The sequence below is a fragment of the Mchenga conophoros genome, linkage group LG10 (genome assembly GCF_057382185.1).
Source record: "Mchenga conophoros isolate Kocher_MC1m ecotype Shallow Benthic linkage group LG10, M_conophoros_male_GT1.1, whole genome shotgun sequence".
Taxonomy (NCBI): Eukaryota; Metazoa; Chordata; class Actinopteri; order Cichliformes; family Cichlidae; genus Mchenga; species Mchenga conophoros.
This window is the reverse complement of record NC_140535.1, coordinates 15,156,018-15,178,818: the sequence shown is the minus strand read 5'-3', so window position 1 is coordinate 15,178,818 and position 22,801 is coordinate 15,156,018. Positions and strand designations below refer to the sequence as shown.

Below are 22,801 nucleotides of genomic sequence, written 5' to 3'. Positions count from 1 at the left end.
ACTTCATCAGAATTCACCAGAATGTTGGTTTTGCAAAACAAGCTTTTGCTGTGTCTTCACCTGCATCAACCTCTTGAAAAGCTACCAAATGCCAAACACTTGGAAACAAGTGTTTATATTTAATCTGACAAATTTGCCACGACGTAATAAGGGAACAGGTCCAACTTGGCCATAAAACTGCTTTTAGATAATTGTCCACTTGCCTTTGAGCTCTGGAAACAGGAGACTGTGTATGAAGAAAACGACTGGATACTATTAGAAGAAATAAATTAAATCCAATACATTTTGCTGGATTTGCTGTCTTTAGGGTTCTATAACTCTTATCCAAGATGAGTCCATTGAAAATGTATACAAGACATAATGTATGACTGTAAAATTCCTTATTTTCTATTGAACACTCATCAATACCATGTTCCTTGAAGTGTTTCTATAATTTAAAATTAATTGTTGAATCATATATCATCTACATTATTAATGTGCTTATTCCAGACATAAGCCGTACCCTACCTTTCAGTTTTATGGTTACTCATTAAGACTTGATTCATTAGGGCTTTATGCATACGATGAATTCAAGCCATTTAATCCTTGTTAATTTCAGTATTTCATGTCCCTTTAATGATGTCACCTGCTGTGTTAAAGAAAAGCCAATTTACATTTGAGCTGAATAAATCTTTTTATACCCCGGATACATGATAGCCATGCATAGGTTAGCATCATCACATTTAGAGTTCTCCTCTAAACCAGAAGAACCTTTACAAGACTCTTCGTCAGCAAAAAAAAGCTTGGATTTGCTGCAAAGAATCTCGAAAACTCTTAAAAACTCTGAACTTTCTCTGGAAAAGATGCCATCAAGCTGCTCTTTGCTGAGATCATCTTTCCTGTTAGTCTTAACTTTAATTATGCTTCTGGATTCCAGAAAGATCTCCCAGGACGACAATGAGGTAAAGTACATTTTCGTGTGACTTTATTTGCTAACTTTCATCACAGAAATAAAAACCAGAGGTAATTTATTGACTGTACCAAGAGAACTTACACCCTAGTGTGATATGCATTTACTTTAATTTTCATTTCAGCAGAATTATTCCTTGGGCGAGTTTTAACTTCCCTCTAAAATAATTTAATCTGATATTATTTTACAAATTATGTTGATATGAAACAAACAAAGTGGTTTAAGGTTCAAAGGTTTTTTGAAATTATCAAAAAAATGCAAACAGCTTTTTTTTAACCTCAGATGAAAGTAAGTTATTAGATCTGGTTCTGGTTATATCCTAGATGCCCTGCACTCCTTCCATAAGCAGCTTTAATTAATTCTTTAATTGATAATATTATTATCAGTGTATTGTCAGGCAATGCTTTTATTATCCTAACAATAATCATAATAATATTGTAGAAATAAAAGAGAAAATAACAGTTTTTACTATTCACATGTTCACAGGCTTTTCTGGGGAGTCCTTATCACCTGCACATCATCTCCACTCCACTTGCTATCCTGGACTACATGAGGCACCAGTTAAGGTTCAAAGGACGAACAAAGAAAAGCACAAAGAAAGGATATATTTGGAGGTTCACTGTCTAGTGAAAGTAAAACGCAATAGTGTGAGATCAAAGGAGCTTGCAAAGAAAAGCGTCTGGACTTCTTTAAGTTGCTTGAAGACGTTTCACCTCTCATCCGAGAAGCTTCTTCAGTTCTAAGGTCAAATGGTGGAGAGTCCCAGATATAAACCTAGTGGGAGTGACCCCCCACAGAGGGACAAAAGGACCCCCTGATGATCCTCTAATCGCCTGAGCCAAGGTGGGAAACTGGGCGTGGGTCCCAATCAGCCAGAGTTTCGGGTGTGTTCATTGTGAAACCTGGCCCCACCTTATCATGCGAATTCCTGAGGTCAGATGGCCCAGGATGTGAGTGGGCGTTAAGGCGTCTGGGAAGGGATCTCTAGGTTTATATCTGGGACTCTCCACCATTTGACCTTAGAACTGAAGAAGCTTCTCGGATGAGAGGTGAAACGTCTTCAAGCAACTTAAAGAAGTCCAGACGCTTTTCTTTGCAAGCTCCTTTGACTACGATGACCTGGATGACTGAGAACCTTCACAGACAATAGTGTGAGATCTAATAAACTACTTCTTAAATGTCATCGTTTTCTGTAAGTTTTTTTTCTACATCTGTTCTATAACATCTCTGATCTGTTGTTAAAACTATTTGGACTTTTTCAGATCTTAAATTCAATAAACCCAAACCAGCTGTAGATAATCAGCCGCATAAAACTGAAACTCGTCAGGCATTTCAGGCAATTTTATTTGAGGCAGTGTTTAGTCGAACCAGAATCATCTTTCCCAGTTGGAGCATAGACTTACAGCCATCATTTGTTGGATAATGACACACCTGTTTTATAGCCAGGTGAGGCCTGTTCCTTGTTATTTCGTGACAAACAAAACATATATAATATTTTAAATTGCTTCAAAGTGTTGAACTTGTATTTTAGCTTCTTTTTTTTTTAGCATTATTTCCATAGTTTGAACAAAGAGATCGCAATATGTAACCAAGAAACAAAACAAAAAACATCTAAAGGAGATGAAATTCTAGTGAAATAATATAAATAAAATAATAGTAAAAAAACCTTTTGTTAGATTAAACGAGGATGATAGAAAGACAGAATTATGAGAAAGGAAGAAAGAAAGAGCTAATGAGCCACGGCTAACCACAACATTTGTCAAACATGATGGAGGCAGTGTTATGGCATGAGGTGCCAGAGGGACTATATAAATTGTGTGTGCTGATGATGGGACTGCTGATAGAAGGAGCAGGATGGACTGTGAAGTGTTCAGAGCTGTACCCTCTGCCCAGATTTAGCGAAATGCTGTAAAACTGATCAGACGATGCTACGCAGTGCAAATGGATAACAACACAAAGCAAACCACAAAAACAACAGTTTGCTAAAATGGGATATTCGCCAAAGGCCACATCAGTCACCCGACCTAAAGCCAATACAGCATGCTTATGCTTAACATTATGTTGCGTTGTCCAATTACGTTTGAGCCTCTGAAAACAGGGGACTGTGGGTGTTAATGAAGTAGTTTTGCAAAACCAGCAAAAAGTCTGCACTTGAATCACATCTTAACTGTTTAATCTGAAATGCATCGGGGTGGTTTTCAGTGTAATTATGCAAAAAACCCAGGGAAGTAACGTCAATTAAGGTTCTACTCCTCTCCATGCTCCAGTCAAAGAGCGCCTTTAAGAAATCAGCAGATGCATCTTCAGATGTAATTTGCACCAAGAAATGTCAGCTCTGCTGCTCTCTTGACTAAAGTTGCATCAGCTGACCATGAGCACAGACTCTGCAGGAGGACAAAAATGAGTAACTTTGGGAAAACATGGAGGAAAGGAAGCTGATTAATATTTACTATATAGGAAAAATATGTTTAATAATGCTGTTTTTTTTCACTTAAATTCAACTTGGATCATTAGTAAAACATTATTTTTAATGATTAACTTTAAAAAACAAACAAACAGTGAGGTGGGGGTATATTTTCCCCCTTCTGGAGGACTAGAAGGAGACTGAAAACCAGAAGAGTAACTAACGAAAACGTCAGATGAGAACAGCTCAGCTGATAAAAGCATGGTTTAAATATTATTATAATACATTACTGACCTTACTATATTGCAAATATTTATAAAAGATAGCAGGTGTTCTAATAACAAAGTAACAAAGTCAAAACTTTTCAAGTGGCTTTATTAATAAAATGATCACATCAATAATCATTTGTAAGGAAGATCTACTTAAGTGTTCTCATTTAAACGAACAGTAACACAGTCCTACTTTAATATCATTAACCCTTCCACAAACAAGATCTTTATTGCAGCTTTTCACGGATAGTGTTTCAACATCTGAAAGATTCCCAATCCTGCTTTACACATGGAATTACACTTGACACTATACATTTATTATTTAAGTCTGATAACCTAGGCACAGTCTAAAAAACAAAGAACAAAGAATGAAAAAATGAGTGGGCATTATAATGTTTGAGTGTTTCGGTGAACAGTCTCTAAAACTGAGACATAAAGAGCAAAAAAAAAAAAAAGTACAGTACAAAAGATAGTTTAAGTATTTTGTAAAAAGGAGGAGTTTCTATATTTTACAATACAGACTATTGCAAACAAGTCCCAAAGAGATCTTAGAAGTGTCGAGTCTTTTAGTCAGTAATGAAGGAATGTATTGATATGACAGCCCTATTCATTCAGAAACAGATTTAAAAGGTTTCCAGCTGTACGTCTCTTTGAAAAACATCAAGGGCAAAGACCTCACCAAGTTCATCTCAGAAAGTGGAGAATCAAACCACAGCTGCTCGGCTTTCAGGTGCAAATCAAGCATGACTATGCGAGCTTACGTTATCGTTACAGGAGCCAAACATGTGGAAAGCAATTTATTTTTGATTATTTAAAAAAAATGGCCTGTATTTATATAGCGCTTTACTAGTCCCTAAGGACCCCAAAGCGCTTTACATATCCAGTCATCCACCCATTCACACACACATTCACACACTGGTGATGGCAAGCTACATTGTAGCCACAGCCACCCTGGGGCGCACTGACAGAGACGAGGCTGCCGGACACTGGCGCCACCGGGCCCTCTGACCACCACCAGTAGGCAACGGGTGAAGTGTCTTGCCCAAGGACACAACGACCGAGACTGTCCAAGCCGGGGCTCGAACCGGCAACCTTCCGATTACAAGGCGAACTCCCAACTCTTGAGCCACGATCGCCCAAGAAAAACACACCGACAGATGTTCACACTGATGAATAAGAGCAGTCTTAAAGACAGCTCGATAAGAGCAGTGTGGGTGGAGAGTCAATCAATCTTGTTCAATTTCCAGACATTTAACACAGACATGTAGATGAAGGCCAGTAGAAGGCAATGCTCTGCTTTTCCTAAAACCACCACCTGTGTCCCAGTTTCTCACATTATCGTTCTACAATTTTTTCTTTTCTATTTTGTTGTATAAAAAATAAAAACAAAAAAAAAAATGAAAGAAGAAAAAACTTAATTACATACATTTAAACAGATTCGAGGAAAAACGCTAAAACACTTTACAAGACCACAACCCCATTACCTTATTCTTATCGCCACCAACAATTTATTGGAGTGTAAACCTGAGTTTGATCAACAAACTGTATAAAGCTAAAAAATAGTTTCCTTAAACTGTCCACAACCGCAGAGTATTAACAATGTAAAAGCAGCAGTAACGTTACATATCTCCTATATTTTACTGTGACTTAATTCAATATTAACTTCTCATATTTCAGAAAACTTGGATGCAAAGTTAAAATGTGTGAAAACAGAACTGGGGGTATTACAATATAAAAAGAAGACAAATATTACCCCATTATCCTTGTTAGAAAAAAAATAAAAGACAGGAATGATTAATTTTAAGACAACATAAATCCTTCATACTCTATACTAATCCTAAACAGAACCTTGCACAAGGTAAGATCCCATCCCATTTTTGCACAACTTTGGCCACGAAGACGTCATCTATGGACATTTCACTCTTGCCTAAAAGGGAATCGGTAAGTGATCTGGACATTTTGTACTGCACTAGTGATCCAGTTACAGCGGACATCATGCTTGAAAGCTAATGAACTACAGTAAATGTGTGGATTTCAGTGGTTTATGCTCAACATTGCACTTGGTAAAACTGACCAACCGCAGGTTCTGCATTTGTTATGACACTTGAAAGAACTCCACTGGTTATTGGGTGACAGATTTTTAACAATCAGCACTAAATCAGTGAACTAACTAACTGTCAAGCTTGCCACAAATCTGAAAACAATTTAATTTTTTTTTCCCCAATAACAATACGTATGAGGATAGAAACTTTTTTTTGTCCTTCTGGTCAAACTAAATAATCTCATTGTAGCTAATTTCTGGCCATCAGATCTCCTCTCAGTCCCTACCAATGAGCTGAGCTGTGTCATCGTCAGAGTGGTGCCTGCCCTCTCCTGTGTCATCACATTCTGAGTCTGTGTCCTCCACCGGTGAGTAGCAACCTTCATAACCTAGGATGGGTGAGTTGCAGTGTGCAGGGGAGGTGAGGCACTGGGCGGTAGTTGTGGTGGTGGTGGCTGAGTAGGCCCCTGGGCTTCCTGTGGGTGACCCCGGGTTGGAGGGTCGAAGCAGAGGAGTGCGCTCCGAGTCTGCGTCACCTTCTGGTCCTTCTTCCTCTCCACGTCCTCCAGTTTCTGTCTCAGACTCAGACTCGGACTGCTCAGGGTTGTTGCGGGTAACGCGCTGTTTGCACACTGGACACGTCTTCTTGGTCTGTGTGAGCCACGGGTCTACGCATTTGCAGTGATAGGCTGAAAATCAAAAACATTTTGAGGAAGTTATGAAAAACCTACCAGAGGATGACGATTAAAATACTAAACAAGAGTTTTTAAAAGATAAAAAATTCATATTTTAGAAAATAGGATGGGATTAGATGATTGAGCACTTAAAAAAAAAGTTCAGTGCCTCATCAACACAGAATATCAGATATTTACCATGTGAACAAGGCAAAACACGCAACTTGTCCCCTTCTTCATACTCATCCAGACATATTGCACACACATCATAGTCATCCCCTGAAAGAGACTGAATGTTACCAGCTCACATCATTAGACATAAACAGGCATGTAACTCTCAACGCACGTAAAAGTCTTCCCAAATGATTAAAAAAATAAAACGCAGCCTTCAAATTTACCGTCACTTCTTAATATTTAAAAAAATTATTTATTATAATAACAGCAAAAATGGTTACCTTTACTGAACTTGTGTATTGGAATGCGTTTCAGCTGTTCCTTGGACAAACGATTTTTTCTCAGCCTTTTTCTGTATTGTACACATCGTGTAATCTGAAATATGGAAAAAAAAAAAAGCTCAGTTTTATCGATGGAAAAAAGATTTACAGTGGTGTCTCAACACTTCCCTTAACCCTCATGGCCTGCCTCCCTAAGAAATAACAAATAAATAAATGGGGGAGAACTGCTTAATGCTCATGTACTCATTATTACAAAAAGGGTCGTTTCTCTCCTCTGATGCGTTTGTGGCAGGCTCTATTCATGTGTGCTCTTCTTCATCTGCCCCTCACTTTGCCACACATTAAGCTAAGCTGAGCAGAGAGGCGAGACCGATAAAGTGAAGGTGACATTACGCAAGTGGAAAATAACCAGATTCATTTCTGTAAGTTTAATAAAAGCTGCCTAATAGACATCACTGGGTTTGTTCTTTGTGTTCATGTTTGACATCTATCATTAGATACTAAGAAGCTGGATTAGAATAAACACACAGAGATATGTTGAGCTACAGTTAGGTCACTCTTTTATAACACAAAAAGCCTCTACTACCTCTGGTCTACTTTCATCATGTGTTATTGTATAAACAACCCAGAAAAGATCAATTCATGCATATACTTACGAAAACAACAGACATCACAAGAATGATCAGGCACACTACTCCGGTGAAGGGAATAAGGTAGTAGGAAAGCGGAAAAGGAAAGTCTGGCTTGAGAATCACATACGCCCTACAAGTCAAGAAAAGAAAAAAGTAGAAATATGTTTGTTTCTGCAAACCTAATACATATAAACAGATCTGCCTACAGGTTATACATTTCCATATGTAAATTCTGTAGGCAAAGTGTCTGTACTGGAAACCTTCTGGTTTCCCTTTGCAATCTAAGGTCTGTGGACCAACAGTGTTTGAGGTTGCAGAGCAAAAGAGCGAAAACTTTGCAGAAATTCAATCTCAAAAGCATTTGACAATCACAGATGCAATTTGATTAACAGAATTCTCTTTCTTATTTACCTGCATTAGTCACGTGACATGATAACAGACAAAGATATAAGCTCGCTACAGTGGAAAGTCTGAAAACTGGCCTTTGCCTGAGAAGCTAAATCAGCAGCCAAGCCAAATGGTTTCCAGATTGGTACAAATCTAATGCTGACAATAAAAAGTTGGTTTAATCTACAGTTTATGTTTAATATTACTGGTATTGTTCTTCCTTACCCCTGTTCCGGAATTATGTAATTCCTAAGAATGTGCGAGGCATAGTAGCTGGCGAATACAGAGGGAATATTAATCTGTTCTGCAATAGTTTCTGAAAAAGAAAAAAAAATACAAAACAACAGGAATCAGACACACACAGTAGGACAGTACAATAGCAAATATTTATATTTGTAATATTTGTTTTCCCATGTTTATAATAGCACAAATAATTACCATTGCTGTAGTTCATATTGAGCAGAATTTCTGAATAAATGTTGTGAACGATTGCGGCATCGTATCCAGCTTGCTGTGCATTTAAAACCTGAAACAAGTTCCTTACATTAGAGCAGTGTGCTTCTCAGACAACAAATATTCAGTGTTAAACTCTGCTTACCTTTATATCAAAGTTACAGTCATAACGTTTGATGAGAACAACAAATTTGGTAGTTGTGGCATTAAAAGATGGGGGCAGTGGTGGGGGAGGGTCTATTGTTGTGCAAGCATTAGCTGGATGAGAGGCAACCAAAACTCCCTAAGATACAAAGAAAAAAAAAAAGCATCATTATAAAAGAAATCGACCTGCATTTTACCATCTGTACTCCTCCTTCAACACTCAGTTCTCACCATTATTCCATCCTTTGGAAGTGCAGATCCAAACAAAGCAATGCGGTCATCAAATGTTTTGGTAATATTGCTATAATGCTGTAAATACAATATACAAACACTATGAGAACAGGCAAAAGTTTCATAAGAGTCTGAGGCTCATCTTTCCAAACAAAGGTTACCAAATTATATGATTTAAAACTCCAATTCTACTTACAGCATATATATAGGCATCTGTAGGCAAGGGGAGCAGTATGCTGCAGAAAACCAGTATAAGCACACTCAGTCGAGTTCCCATGCACCGACAGCCAAGCTGCACCATCCTTGGTTACTTACAGTTGAACTAATCTATAAAAAAGAAGTAGTCATGTTGAACTAGAGATTTATGCTTCAGCAGGAAATCTACACCATAGCTACATTGTAACCACAATCCCTTCTGAAACCCAACAAAGTGACCTACCCCATCATCTGACGGGCACCTCCCTACAAATATTGTAGTTGGGTGTGCACAGCCTCCAGCTATTGTGATTGGCCTGTTCAGTACTGATGATTCCTCCTGTGCATTTCTGGCTACCTTTTCAACAGTTTTTATTTTATTTCAGAGAATAACAATCATGATCTAGATATGAGGACAAGTAGTTACAGCATTAATATAAGGACTGTGGCTCCCAACATCCTCTAGCAGATCATTACATGAAGGAACCTTTTAAATACAAGCGCACTCATGCTCACAGGTGTACACACGGGTGCTCACACACACAAACTACACCCTTTTTGGCTCCTACCTCAAAGCACACTGTGCGCTGTCGATCTTACGTGCTGCACAATAATGTTTAGTATTTACTGTGATATTCCCATAGATCATCGTGATGTTGTTTATTATGTTGCTCTTTTTTTTTCTTCTGCTTGTTTTCTCTTTTTTCTTTCTCAACAGGTGATCGATATATGTATTTTTTGTCTGCTTATTTTGTTTATTTTTTGCCCTTTGCCCTTTATCCCCGTCCCTCTTCCCCGCTGTTTTTCTTTCCCTCATTTTTTCTCCCCTTTCTTTTCCCCAGTCAAGTCTGTCCAGTATTTAGCAAGTGAAAATAAAATAAACAATAAAAGGTGAATCAAATAGACCAATACGGTAAGGCTGGGATGGTCCATTTGGTAAAGTAAATCCGTTGGGCATCTTTCTTCACCTTTAGACAATAATTCTCTCAAATGTCAGCAAATTCCACAAGGGAGATTGCTGACATTGTTGGGATGGGCGTGATAGAATGAGCAAAGTGGAAAAACTAGAGGAGCGAATATTTTTGCCCTGGAAAAAAAACAAAAAGAAAAAAAAAAACTGACCAGAACAAAGAATGGAGAAAGAGGAGGGGAAAAAAGTGCCAGAATTTTATTTGTTTCTACTGGATGGCACCGCACATAAAATGTGATAATTAACACATGACGCACCACGCACAAGCATAAAAGCTGGCAGCCATCATGTAGGTTACGTCGCAGGCTCTGCAAAGATTCACCACAGAAATCTATGTGATGCCTTATTATGCAAATTCAAATAGTTCAATCTAAGTAAATCTGTAACCTGATTCATCAACAAAGAATGAAGTAACCCACCATCACGCATTTACACGAACTAGATTGTTATGGAGTAGCAAGACAAGTACTTTTGGAGGTTATTGCCATGTTGTTGTCCTCATTTGACTTCTTTTAACCCAAGCTAATTGGCATTTTCACAAGCAAAGGAGCATGTTTACATAAAACACTTAAGTTCACTGACTGTTTGCAGTTTCCAGAGGTTTGCTTTGTTGACACTCCACTTTTTATCACTTTAACACAGATAAGTAATCTAACCAGTTGTTTGGAAGCTTTGTGATTTACCACTCACATGCAAATCAGAAGAACCACGGATCTGAAGTAGACTACATCTACATATTCTCCACATATCACCCACAAATAAACACCCTTTTACATGGAAAAGTATGAATACGCACAGTATACATTCAAGGCCCTTATACTGGTACAGATGAAAACAAGCCAGTTGACTCAAAGTGTACTCAACAATGCGGAATCTGAATGCACGTACATGTATACGCATACTTCAAGAAAAAGAGATTTTAAACGACAACACGCTCGCTAGGATGAGGTAAAACAAGTGAGATTCTTTTTAGCAAGATAGTAACATTCCCCAAAGGCCACATATGGTTTGTGTCACTAGTTAGCCATTTAACCCATATAGAATAGAATAGAATAGAATGATCCTTTAATTGTCCCACAAGGGGAAATTTGGGTGTAACAGCAGCAAGAAAGACACATATACAAACAAACAGTACACAAGACACAGAAACATACACAATTTTTACATATTTACATCAATTATACTGTCTCCTGTCTTTCTAACAAAACAGGAATGTAGCAACTTTTTGTCGCTTTTGTTGTTTACAGGAAGTTAGCCTGGTATCTTTGCATAGGCTCTGTCGCAACAATAAAACTCATGACTTAACTATGCAGTTAGGTCAAAGGTCAAAGTAGACTGACTAGCTGAAATGCGATTAGCATACAGTTAAGGTCAGTTTCTCCTTAACTCTGACCAAAGCACAAGTAACATTATCTCATGTGTTTATAGTGTGGGAAGGACATACCTCAGTATTCCGCTAATAAGTGCAGTGGGAGGTTTGTGACCTCACCTGAGATTCTCACATATAACCGTGTTTTTTTAATATATAACACTTATTTTGCTTTTATACTCCCCAATTATCTCTAAAGAGTTAATATTTCCACGACAAAACGACAAACACAGCGAGGATTAACTAAACGTTAGTTGCCGTCTGGCTAGTATTAGCTGACGTTAGATAACAGCTACGATGTCTTCGTAACAGATACTCATATATCTATTGCGCAGCCCATTCACAACGTTTTATAGAGAACTAACAAAACAAAAACCGATGATACGTCGAATAAAGACAACATACACTTCCACCAAGTTGTGTTACCTTACAGCTGCTAGGTTTGTTTGTTATTGCTTCTTCTTCGGTGTCTTCCTCGCTCGTAGTCTAGGTTCTGTTGGTGGTTGGCAGACCAGCGTTCAGCTGCTGTACCGCCACCTATTGGACTGGAGTGTGAAACAGTAGACGGGAGTTTTGCAAGCTCTATTGAGTGTTTAAAACCTTTGGTTACAGTAAAATGAAAACAAAAATCAATTTCAAGTACAAATATAAGATTTCAACATAGAACGAGTGCATGAAACTAAATTCCTGAGAATCAGCTTTATTGGCCAAATATAGTAATCGGGCTAAGTTTTTATCTTTGCTCTCAGTGTAAATAGCATAGAAAAACAGACATTACAGACAATAGCAAAATGTATAGCATATATGTGCGATGTGCAAAGTGTAAAGGTATTGGAATAAATTATTAAATAAATAATGGATTGCTAACTAGCTGGTTAAGATATCAATAGTATACACGGATCTCACAGTAATGATATTCAAAACAAACTGTGTTAAAGCATTTCAGTCTTGCCTAAAGTGAGGCATGTGAGACATCAAAAAACACTTTACATCCTTTACAATTCTTTGGTTTTAAATTGTTATGTTACTGTGTGGAGAAAATACTCATCAAAGGTCATTACAATCACCGTATGTATTGAAAAAACAACAACAAAAACAAAACAAAGATCCATGCGAATTGTTAGTAATGTAAAGTTTTATAAACAAATTGATCCAATTTTTTAACAGTAAAATTCTTTAATTCAAAACAGCATGAATGTAAGGAATAAATTGTTGCCAGAAACCATTCAGAAATTGTTCTGTGATAGAGATGAATGGCTACAACTTAAGGGGTACAACAAATTCTAAGATACAAAGAATTTGGACTACGAAAAGAACTTTTTCTATATCCACATGTGGCATAAAATCATGGAACAGTTTAATGAGGGAACAGTTTAACAGTGGAATTAATGGTCAAGCATTACTCAGTTTACAAACAAATATAAATAGATTATTTTAGAGGGAGGAATGTAGAGGGCTGATAATCACACAGTGATTATTCAATGTACAAAATGCATTTTTTTTGTCTTTGTTGGTGAAGTATATAATGTTTTATGTGTGTATTGTGTGTAGACTATGTACAGTTATGTTGTACGAGGAAATAAGGTTTTAATTTATCCTGCTTAAGGAAGTCTGCTGCATGTGGATAGTACTTCAGTGCTGCCCTCAAGTGGTAGGATCTCTGTAGTATCACATGCAGTGTTTTTGCTGTTGTCAGTCTGATGCCAGGACCTTATCTTCAAGGGAAATCAGCTGTAGTACAAATAATAACTCCAAGCAAAATAAATAAATAAAGCTTGCATATATACTAGGAAAATGGACCCACTCTCTTTTGTGTAAAAATGCAGCTTTTCACCAGTAGTGTCAGGCTAGTCATAGGAGTATCAGAGCACAGCGGTTATAAAAGAATGACAAAGAATCTACATTTGGATGAGCTTTTGGACAAAAATCAGCAGCTGTATTAAACGTGTCCATACACTGTTAAATGTTAAATTTCTTTCCCTATTTTTACCCTGTTGCTTTCTACGATAATGATGCTGATAGCAGTGATTTTCTTGCTTAAAAACATAGAATCCGTGCATGCTAATAGCTTGCTTTTTGACACTAAGGAAACAAATGACACTGGGGATATGAAATTTTGCATCATGATGGCCCCAAGACTTAAATAAAGCTAAATAAAATAAAAAATAAAAATAAATAAAGAGGAAATTATGCTTAGTTTTAGTTTTATTTGTTAGTTTGGTTTAAAAAAAAAACAAATATTACAACTTTCCTGATGAGGCTTTGATGGACGTGTTTATTGAGACTCTGAGTGAGTCAGCTGCTTTCAAAAGGTTGAGTTTTTATTTTAATATCTGGACTGTTTTTCCTGAATGGCTCTCAAATGTACGGCTCCATTAATAATAAAAATGAATAAAACTAACACTGAAACTAAAGATTTTCCCACAAGAAAAACTCAAATGAAAGAAGAAAATTCGCTGTGGAAACTAAGTGAGACTACACTAACTTAAAAACAAATAGTGAAAGGGAGATATAAAATGTTTATGAGTGAAGATGGTTGTCTGTCTCTCTGTGATGGACATCATGGTGGTGTCCATGGTGTACCTCGCCTCTCGCCCTACGACTGCTGTGAAAAACAGCCCCCATTCTTCACCACGACCAATATGCCGTGGTGAAGAATGGGAAGGATTTTTTTTTAAATTGATGAGATAAAATGAAAATCGCAGAAAGTGAACAAACGCATGAAGGTTCATACATAAGGTATCGTAATGCACTTAAAGCTTTTTGCACTCTTTATGAGAAGATTGAAGGAACTGTTTTATGAATGTGTTTCTCTCCCTTTTGTTACAGCAACCTGTCTGTGCAGCTTTGTCAGCATACAGCAAAGTCTAAAAACATGATAAAGAAAGCCACACCTCCTAAACTTCTCTGCAGTAAGCTACTTACCTTTGGAGTTATAAGCCCATCACCTGAGATGCAGTCTGCTGTAACAATCCCAGTGGCTCAGGCTCTTAAAGCTCAGTTATGTGCACAGACCCTGACTCAAAGGGGATTAGACACTGAAAGACACTGAAAGCGTTTCTTGAAATTTTGCCATATTGTTTATTTGTTGCAGCCAGAAAACACTAATAATTTCATTTCATTTCATTTATTTATTTATTTCACACTTGGTACAACAGATCAAACAAACCAACCACACTTTCTATCAATAAAGCACTACAACCATGTGTGAAAAGGAGCAGGAAGAAGAAAATATTCTTATTAAACCCTGCCCCCTATCTACAATCCAACTTATATTACAAGTGGGCACCAAAAATCAGGGAACAAACTAATATTAACATTTCTCTCCGGTCCTAACCCAAACCAAACAACAAATTTTGTAAATCAGAATATACCACTCCACATAGTAACAAGGAGAAAAATAAAATTAAATAAATAAAACAAAAAATTATAAAGGATCCTTTTTCAATGAACTCCAATTTCATTCACATTCTTCATATTGAGTTATCGTTTTAAGCACATAACACTTTTTAAAACAATGTAAACTTATACAATTCTTTAAATTATAATGAAGAGAGTTCCACAGTCGTATACCCCTAACCGTTGTACTCATTAATCTTTGTGTTTTATAAATAATTTATTTGTATGTTCTCTATATTTAACATTATGAATCATTCGTATCACTTTCTTCTGTAATAAGTTTAGAGGTTTTATAGTATTCTCATATGTATTCCCCCAAACTTCAACACAGTAACTAAAATATGAGAAAAACAATGAAAAATATAAAATACACATTGTTTTATAATCTAATAAATCTCTTACATTTCCCAAAATATAAATGCTTTTAACCATCTTCTTTCTAATATACTCAATATGAGATTTCCACGTCGAATTTTCATCTACTACCCAAAAAACGAAATTCAGTAACTCTTTCAATCAATTCTCCATCAATGGACATAATGACTTCATCCTCCTTTACACGATTGCCAAATATCATGAATTTCGTGTTTGTCAGATTCAAAGATAATTTATTTACATCAAACCATTTTTTAAATCTTAACATCTCAGAAGTCATAATTTCAACCAAATCTTTCAAATTCTCTCCAGAGCAATAAAAATTTGTGTCATCTGCAAATAAAATAGAATTTAACCTTTTTGATACGTCACAGATATCATTGATATATAAATTAAAAAGTTTAGGTCCCAAAATAGAACCTTGAGGAACGCCACATACAATCTCCAATCTTTCAGAAGTATTGCCGAGATAATGTACATATTGCAACCTATTTTCTAAATAACTCCTTAACCAATTCAATGCCACTCCTCTCACACCATAGTTATACAATTTAGAAATCAAAATAGAATGTTGTAACGTATCAAAAGCTTTTTTTAAATCAACAAATACCCCCACTGTATATTTATTATTATGGGTTGCAGATGAAATATCGTCAATGAAAGTCAACAATGCTAATGCCGTTGATCTATTCTTACGAAATCCAAATTGATTTTCATTTATTAGTTGATATTTTTCAATAAAACTATCAAGTCTTTGCGCAAAGAGTTTTTCAAGCACTTTTGAAAACTGTGACAAAAGAGACACTGGCCTATAATTGTTAAAACTATGCTTATCTCCTGATTTATATAAGGGTATCACTTTTGCCACTTTCATTCGATCAGGAAATACTCCTGATTGTAGCGAAAGATTAAAAAGAGGAATACTTATACAATCTAAAGTCTTTTTAATTATAACCATGTCTATACCATCACAGTCAGTAGATTTTTTATTTTTAAAATTTTCTACAATTGCTACTATTTCTTTTATGGTAATATAATATAGCAGATATCGCTGGATTTTGTGTTATAAACAATCTTCTGCCATAAAAAATATTTCAAACTGCAGGAAATCAAGTAGAAAATGAAATTTATAACCTGAGGTTTGTTACTGTGTCGTTATATATTACGGAGCAGTGTTGTGTGTACTGTAAATTGCACTTGTGGTAATAAACTGTCTGCCATGAGATGTAGCTTTGGCTATTAATGGCCTTGTGCTCCCATTTTACTGAAAGCATGCAACTTATTGAATTAGATCAGCCATATTATCACGGTTAAAAAGGTTCAGGTTGAAAAGGATTCCCATGGAGGTATCTTCAATTATTAAATGTGATATTTATGGGAAAGTAGTTCTTTTTTTTAATCCACATTCTGTGTTTTCAGGGGCCCCAAGTCCCCCTTTTGATTGGACTTAATGGATAATCAGAATCAGAATCAGAATCAGAATACTTTATTGATCCCTGGGGGAAATTGTTTTTTGTTACAGTGCTCCATTTTAAACCATAAAAAGCCCATATGAGTTAAAATAAACCAAACCTTAACATGAGGCAGAGTATTAGAAGATTTCTTGTTTCAGACCAAATTTGAATCACATTCTTACTAATAATCCAAAGTTAGATTCAAAAAATACAATCAAGCTAAAATGTTTTTGTAAGAATTCACCCTTAATTTAGCTGCAAAAAAAAAGCCCAACAAGTTAACACAAGAAGTTAATTTAATATTACAAAGTCTGCCATGTTACATAGAGTTAGAATGCTAAATTCAACCCTCCACAACAGTGCTTTCTGTTTGCCTCATCCTCTGTCAGGCTTGGTAAGTCATCTGGTATCTCTGACTTCAGAAGTGCAGATACAGTCCAGACATGCTTTCCTCATAGAAAGTGAGACACGCAACACCTAAGAATAACATTGAAAAAGTGTGTATTAGCAACTATACATATACAGTGATGTACTCACATGCTGCACATGAACATTAACACTTACAGGAAGCCTTTCCCACAGCCCAGAGGTCCAAAGAACAACTCTGTTGGGAGGCAAACCTTTCTACATACTCCACTTAGACTGGGGCAAGACCACGGGAAGGATGCAGCCTCATTTAGAGCAACTGTAATTTAGAAAAAAAAGAAAGAAAGAAATTTACTGTAGTTTTAGGTAAAATCCTTTTGCTTTAAGCTTGAAAAACTTCAACCCCTCTTGGTCATTAACTGGGCAGAAAAAAAATCTGCAGAGATCTGCAGAAATACTTACCATTTAGCAGTAAGACAACCAAAAGTGCCAAAACAATCACACGGTAACAAAACATTCTCGCGTCTCTCAGTTTTGCACCAGAAATGACGGTTCGGTGTGGATCTGTCTGTTTCAGTCAGAACGGAGCAGAGGACACAATACGAAGCAGCACACTGGTCACTGGGTTTTATATTATGGAACTACAAGCACTGTTAGGAGTTCATGCTTTCCTCAATCACATTTAAGAAAATTAGATTACTGTGCCCACCTCGTGTCTAAAAGTCATGAGACAAGAATCTGACTTATAAATGTAATTGAAAGCATGCACAAGCCTTCACTGCTTGCTGGCATTAGCACACAGGCCGTCTCTTTCTATGTTAAATGACTGAGAATGCATTCTCCCATAACACATGTATTTCTGTATCTCATTTCAACATTTACTGAAGAGAGTAGCTTGTAAACAACAGTGATTTTTCCTTGCAAAGCACGAATGTTTTCCAGCATATTTGTTTAGGTTTTATTATTTTTGCACACAAGTTCAGTGGAAGTCGGGTGACATGAACATTTGTCAAACCAGTTTTAAAGAGAATGTTTAATCAAATGTAAATTGAATCATAGAAAGTGCAGTTGTCGCCATTAGATCACATTACAGTCTCTTATGCTGTGTGGTTGTGAATAGATCAGTGCTATGTAAAGCTTAAGGGAGCATGGACTCTGGTCAGGTTAGGTGACAAGCCTAAAAAAATGAGAAGAACTGTGTGGGCGGTATTCTTTAGTGAAGCAGAAGCTTTCGAATTACGGACAAAGATTTAATTTTCCATTTCTCTTGGTTAGAGAGATGAGTTTGGAAGTTTGATCGTCCAAAGTGGTCTTAAAGAAATCAGTGCCTTGCTATGCTGGGCATTTTCTGACTGCCTATTCTCTAATGTGAGCACCTTAAACACAAGGTTCTGCCAACAGACTTTGAGATAAGCAATATCCCTGAGCTAGAACCAAATAGGTTCACGTGTCTCCATTTTTTCTTTTTCTCTTTTTGTGCTGCAGCATCCAATAGCAATCGATTTCTTTGTCTCATAAGCCAGATTACTTAGATGAAGTTTAGATTTTAGTCAAATTAGTTCACAGGCTCCTTTCACCCTGAATTATCTGCACCCTGTATATTCAGCCTCAAAAGAGCTGTAGTAACCCAAACATCTTCGCTTTAGCCAGCAGTTAAAGAGGGTTCACTTTGTTGACACAAAACTTAAAACAGTCTTATCTTAGGAAAAAGTCTCTTTTGAGAAGCCCAAAGCCCACAGACATACACAGTGGCTGATTGCTATTTAATTGGCAGTATTTATCTTTAAATGTCACTAGTAAAGCTGAAGGGGCATAAACCTGCATAGAAAGCTGATCACAGTTTAATTAAAGTTAATATTTTGAACTTTTTGAGCTTTCCCACCATGCTTAGAGTGGAACTAAAGTTTTATATATATATATATATATATATATATAAAATGAATAGCTAGAAATATAAAAGTTCTGCTGTCAGCGTCTTAAAAGTTATTGTTGTATTGCATTATCTCAAAGGTTATGACCCTTTGGACACAGTTTCATCAACGTTGCATCATTTTTTTTCCCAAAGGGATGTCATTACTACTGTTTTCCTCTCAGCCCTCGTCTCCATCCTCCAGGTGCTGTCCAAAGAGGTCTCACCTGTGGCAAAACAGTGGTATCTAATTGCTTTCTAGAGGAATAGAAATACAAAGTGGACTAATGACCTATGATGTGTTTACCTGTTAATGTGTAACTCTTCAGATTTAACTTTTTTTTAGTGGCATCATTGGCAGATGATACCTTGTGTACCCTTCAAAATACACCAAAAAATTATGTAAAAAAATGTAACTCGAATTTAAAGACATATATTTCTGTTTCAATCTTTAGTTTATGGAAACCGAGTTAATAAATCAGGTTTTAAATGAATGTTTTAAACACAAGCTGCTGATATTTAAGATTCTGCAAAGTAAGAATTTCATTGCTCTGCATAACCGTTTGTGTTTTGCTGGGTACATGACAATAAACTTCTTGAATCTTGAATTATGTTTAATAAATATATTCCAAATCGTCATTTTCAGAAACTCTTCAACAACACAGAGTCAGGCATGAATGTATGGAATTCCTTTTAAACGCTTCGCGTGGCCTTAACAAGTTATGATATGAGGGCCAAGTCAGGCTGGTTATTTTTATGGAGGCCTTGCCTAAAAGCTCAGTGGAAAGTGAACACAACATGAGTCCTCCTTTAGCTTCTATAGACTTGATTTTTAAAGGCAATCAGCAAAAGATTTCAGATTTGACTTCTCTTTCACAGAACGGACAGCCTCCTTACTTAAGGTTTGGCTGTTGCAAGACCAGCTTTGACACTGAGGCCTGTTTTGCTATTAGTTTTTGTCTGGTTCTTGGGCACTGGGGACCTTTACTAAACCTTAGAGCACAGAATGCTGGAATTAAAGGCAATGCAAAATTTAAGATGATGAGTGGCTCTGAGCTTCATATGCAGGAGCCAAACTTTTTATTTCTCTGTGTGTAAGGGGGAAATTTGATCTGGATCCTGGCACGACCCGGCGCTGGTGGAAAAATAATAGTGGGGTGATATGTGTTTGAACTAGTAAGTAGTCTAGCAGCAGCATTCTGCCAATTCTACCCAAGGGCTGACTTGGTAAGTAAAGAGAAATGTGAACTCCGATATTATAAGAAGAGCTCAAGGCATGCACGAACATTTCTCAAATTCTTTTGAATCTACACTTACTTTCATTGTGATTCTTTGATAGAAAGTGGTGAAGCTGCTTAATGTGTGCACCAGAGGACATGCACTGATCAAAACTAGAACGGGGATAATAGTGCTGCATGGTCACAGGGGCACCAGTCCAAAACTCCATCTACTAAGTGTTGACTTGTTGGAGATCTTTTTCTCTCTCCCTGTCCAGTCTCTTATAGCATTAAAGCTGTCTAGGAGCCTAGAAAATGTACAGACCCTATCAGCAAACACACAAACACACTCTTACCAAATTTGATTAACAGAAAAGCTTCAGTTTCCTGCTCTTAGCTGACAGGAGTGACACCTGGTGTGGTCTTCTGCTGCTGTAGCCCAGACATGTGGTGCATTCAGAGATGCTTTTCTGCATACCTTGCTTGTAAAGAGTGTTTATTAGTGTGAATGCTTGAAAAGCATTCACAGTATTGTTCTTCAAATCTTTATTAGTGTGAATGCTTGAAAAGCATTCACAGTATTGTTCTTCTAATCTTTATTATTATATTTTATTATTATTATCTATTCCGTACGTTTTTTGAAAGCCCACTCCTTCAAAACCGTTCAACTTAGAAAAACCATTCAAACACCGTTAGATTCCTATTCTTTTGGACAACATTGCTTCTATTTTTCTCATTTTTAACATTTATATTTTTAATTTTATTCAACTTTTTTCAACAAAAATTTATAATGTATTTCAATGGGGAGACCCTTCAAATTCTCATTCAACTTCCTCCTCTTTAAACTGTATCTACTTCCACATACATTGACATAGAGCCACCATTCAAACTTTAAAACGAAGACAAGACATTCAACTATTCAACTTGTATTTATCTTTTCAATATCTATTATACTTTTTCTTCAGTTCCAGTTTAAGTTTCATGATGTTTTTTCAGCCGTTTCAGAGTTTATAATGGGTGTGTATGGGACGGAATGTTGGGGCTAGAGTGAGACAGCTCAACTGCTAGAGTGAGAGGAGCAAAAAAATTAATCTTAAAATCTTTTTTAAAACTGCTGCTGTGTCCGCAGCGTTTGCTCTACAGGTATGATTTTACCCTCAAAACGTAGCCATCGCTGTCCTCTTTCATCCAATGTGTTTACTATTGTCCTAGGTGTTATGGTTCTTTCATAAATGTCACCAATGCACAGCCTCCTCCCTCCAACTGTTCCATAGACTCTAATGTTAAAATGGCTCAGAAGGTTCGTTTGAAAATCAGAAGAGTATGGTGTCTTTCCACTGTCACCACGTCCATATAATAAACTCCACAGACATGAAAACTGAGAATTTGGTAGACTAGACATTGCTGTCGCTCACGGTGAAAGAATTTTGTCAATACGACTTTTACTTTTCATTTGGGAACGATTTGTTTCGGCCTGACTTTTCTGTTCATTTTAAGCAGCAAAAGTGAGGCGCATGTCTGTGTACGTGTGTATGGAGCCATTGGGTGCGGTCACTATAGCAACCAGGCTCACACCTGCCTGCTTAACGAGCTCTGCCTGCCACTGTACCAAGATTCATCTTAAACACTTCTCTTTCAACTGCTGCTGTGTCCACAGTGTCACAGCCATCATTTTACCCTCAAAACGTCGCCATCGTTGTTCTTTTTCCAACATCTTGTCTTTCAAAGCTCAGAGATGTAAACTTTTTAAACTGTGTGGGTCCAAGTGGAGGGATCACATTTTAGTCATTCAGTGATTCAAAGAATATGACCTTTTAATATTCTTTCAGATGTTTTCTGACTCTAAATGTTCTTTTCTCATTTCTTAGGTTTTTCTAATTTACAATTAAAACATTTTCAGCTTTTTTCCAACTTCTTCTTCTGTGTAACCTTCAGCTTTTAGCAGTTCAGCACTGTTGTTTTCAGGTTAAATTCGGGTTGTTTTTTTTTTTTATCTCATTCAAAATTTTTAACTCAAAATTCAGCAATTAATTCATTTCAGTCCATACATTCAGATTCAAGCATTCACACTGCAGTTTCTTCAGAAAATGCACTTTCTAGTTATTATATATTCCGTACGTTTTTTGGCATCTAACTCCTTCAAAACCGTTCAACTTAGAAAAACCATTCAAACATCGTTAGATTCCTATTCTTTTGGACATGACTGCTTCTACTTTTCTCATTTTTAACATTTATATTTTTAATTTTATTCAACTTTATTCAACAAAAATTTCCCATGTATTTCAATGGGGAGACCCTTCAAATTCTCATTCAACTTACTCATTTTTAAACTCTTACTACTTCCACATACATTGACATAGAGCCACCATTCAAACTTTAAAACGAAGACAAGACATTCAACTATTCAACTTGTATTTATCTTTTCAATATCTATTATACTTTTTCTTCAGTTCCAGTTTAAGTTTCATGATGTTTTTTCACCCGTTTCAAAATTTATAATGGGTGTGTATGGGACGGAATGTTGGGGCTAGAGTGAGACAGCTCAACTGCTAGAGTGAGAGGAGCAAAAAAATTAATCTTAAAATCTTTTTTAAAACTGCTGCTGTGTCCGCAGCGTTTGCTCTACAGGTATGATTTTACCCTCAAAACGTAGCCATGGCTGTCCTCTTTCATCCAATGTGTTTACTATTGTACTAGGTGTTATGGTTCTTTCATAAATGTCACCAATGCACAGCCTCCTCCCTCCAACTCTTCCATAGACTCTAATGTTAAAATGGCTCAGAAGGTTCGTTTGAAAATCAGAAGAGCATGGTGTCTTTCCACTGTCACCACGTCCATATAATAAACTCCACAGGCATGAAAACTGAGAATTCAGTAGACTAGAAGCTGCTGTCGCTCACGGTGAAAG

The 22,801-nt window shown here is 36.7% G+C and overlaps 1 protein-coding gene across 4 annotated transcripts; it reads right to left on the bottom strand.

Annotated features, from left to right (window-relative positions):
- Positions 1 to 3,710: 3,710 nt before the first annotated feature.
- rnf167 (ring finger protein 167) lies at positions 3,711 to 11,681 on the bottom strand. Of its 4 annotated transcripts, none has more exons than XM_085288711.1 (10): positions 11,600 to 11,681; positions 8,836 to 8,966; positions 8,640 to 8,717; positions 8,410 to 8,547; positions 8,250 to 8,337; positions 8,037 to 8,127; positions 7,449 to 7,554; positions 6,793 to 6,886; positions 6,536 to 6,616; positions 3,711 to 6,352 (listed from the first exon to the last, which is right to left on the bottom strand). In XM_085288711.1, the coding sequence occupies exons 2-10, from the start codon at positions 8,938 to 8,940 to the stop codon at positions 5,940 to 5,942; spliced, it is 1,194 nt and encodes a 397-aa protein (XP_085144837.1). In that variant the 5' UTR covers positions 8,941 to 8,966; positions 11,600 to 11,681; the 3' UTR covers positions 3,711 to 5,939. The 4 variants fall into 4 exon arrangements, with proteins under 4 accessions (XP_085144837.1, XP_085144838.1, XP_085144839.1 ...); XM_085288712.1 differs by having other exon boundaries at positions 11,605 to 11,667; XM_085288713.1 differs by having other exon boundaries at positions 11,579 to 11,609.
- Positions 11,682 to 22,801: the final 11,120 nt, after the last annotated feature.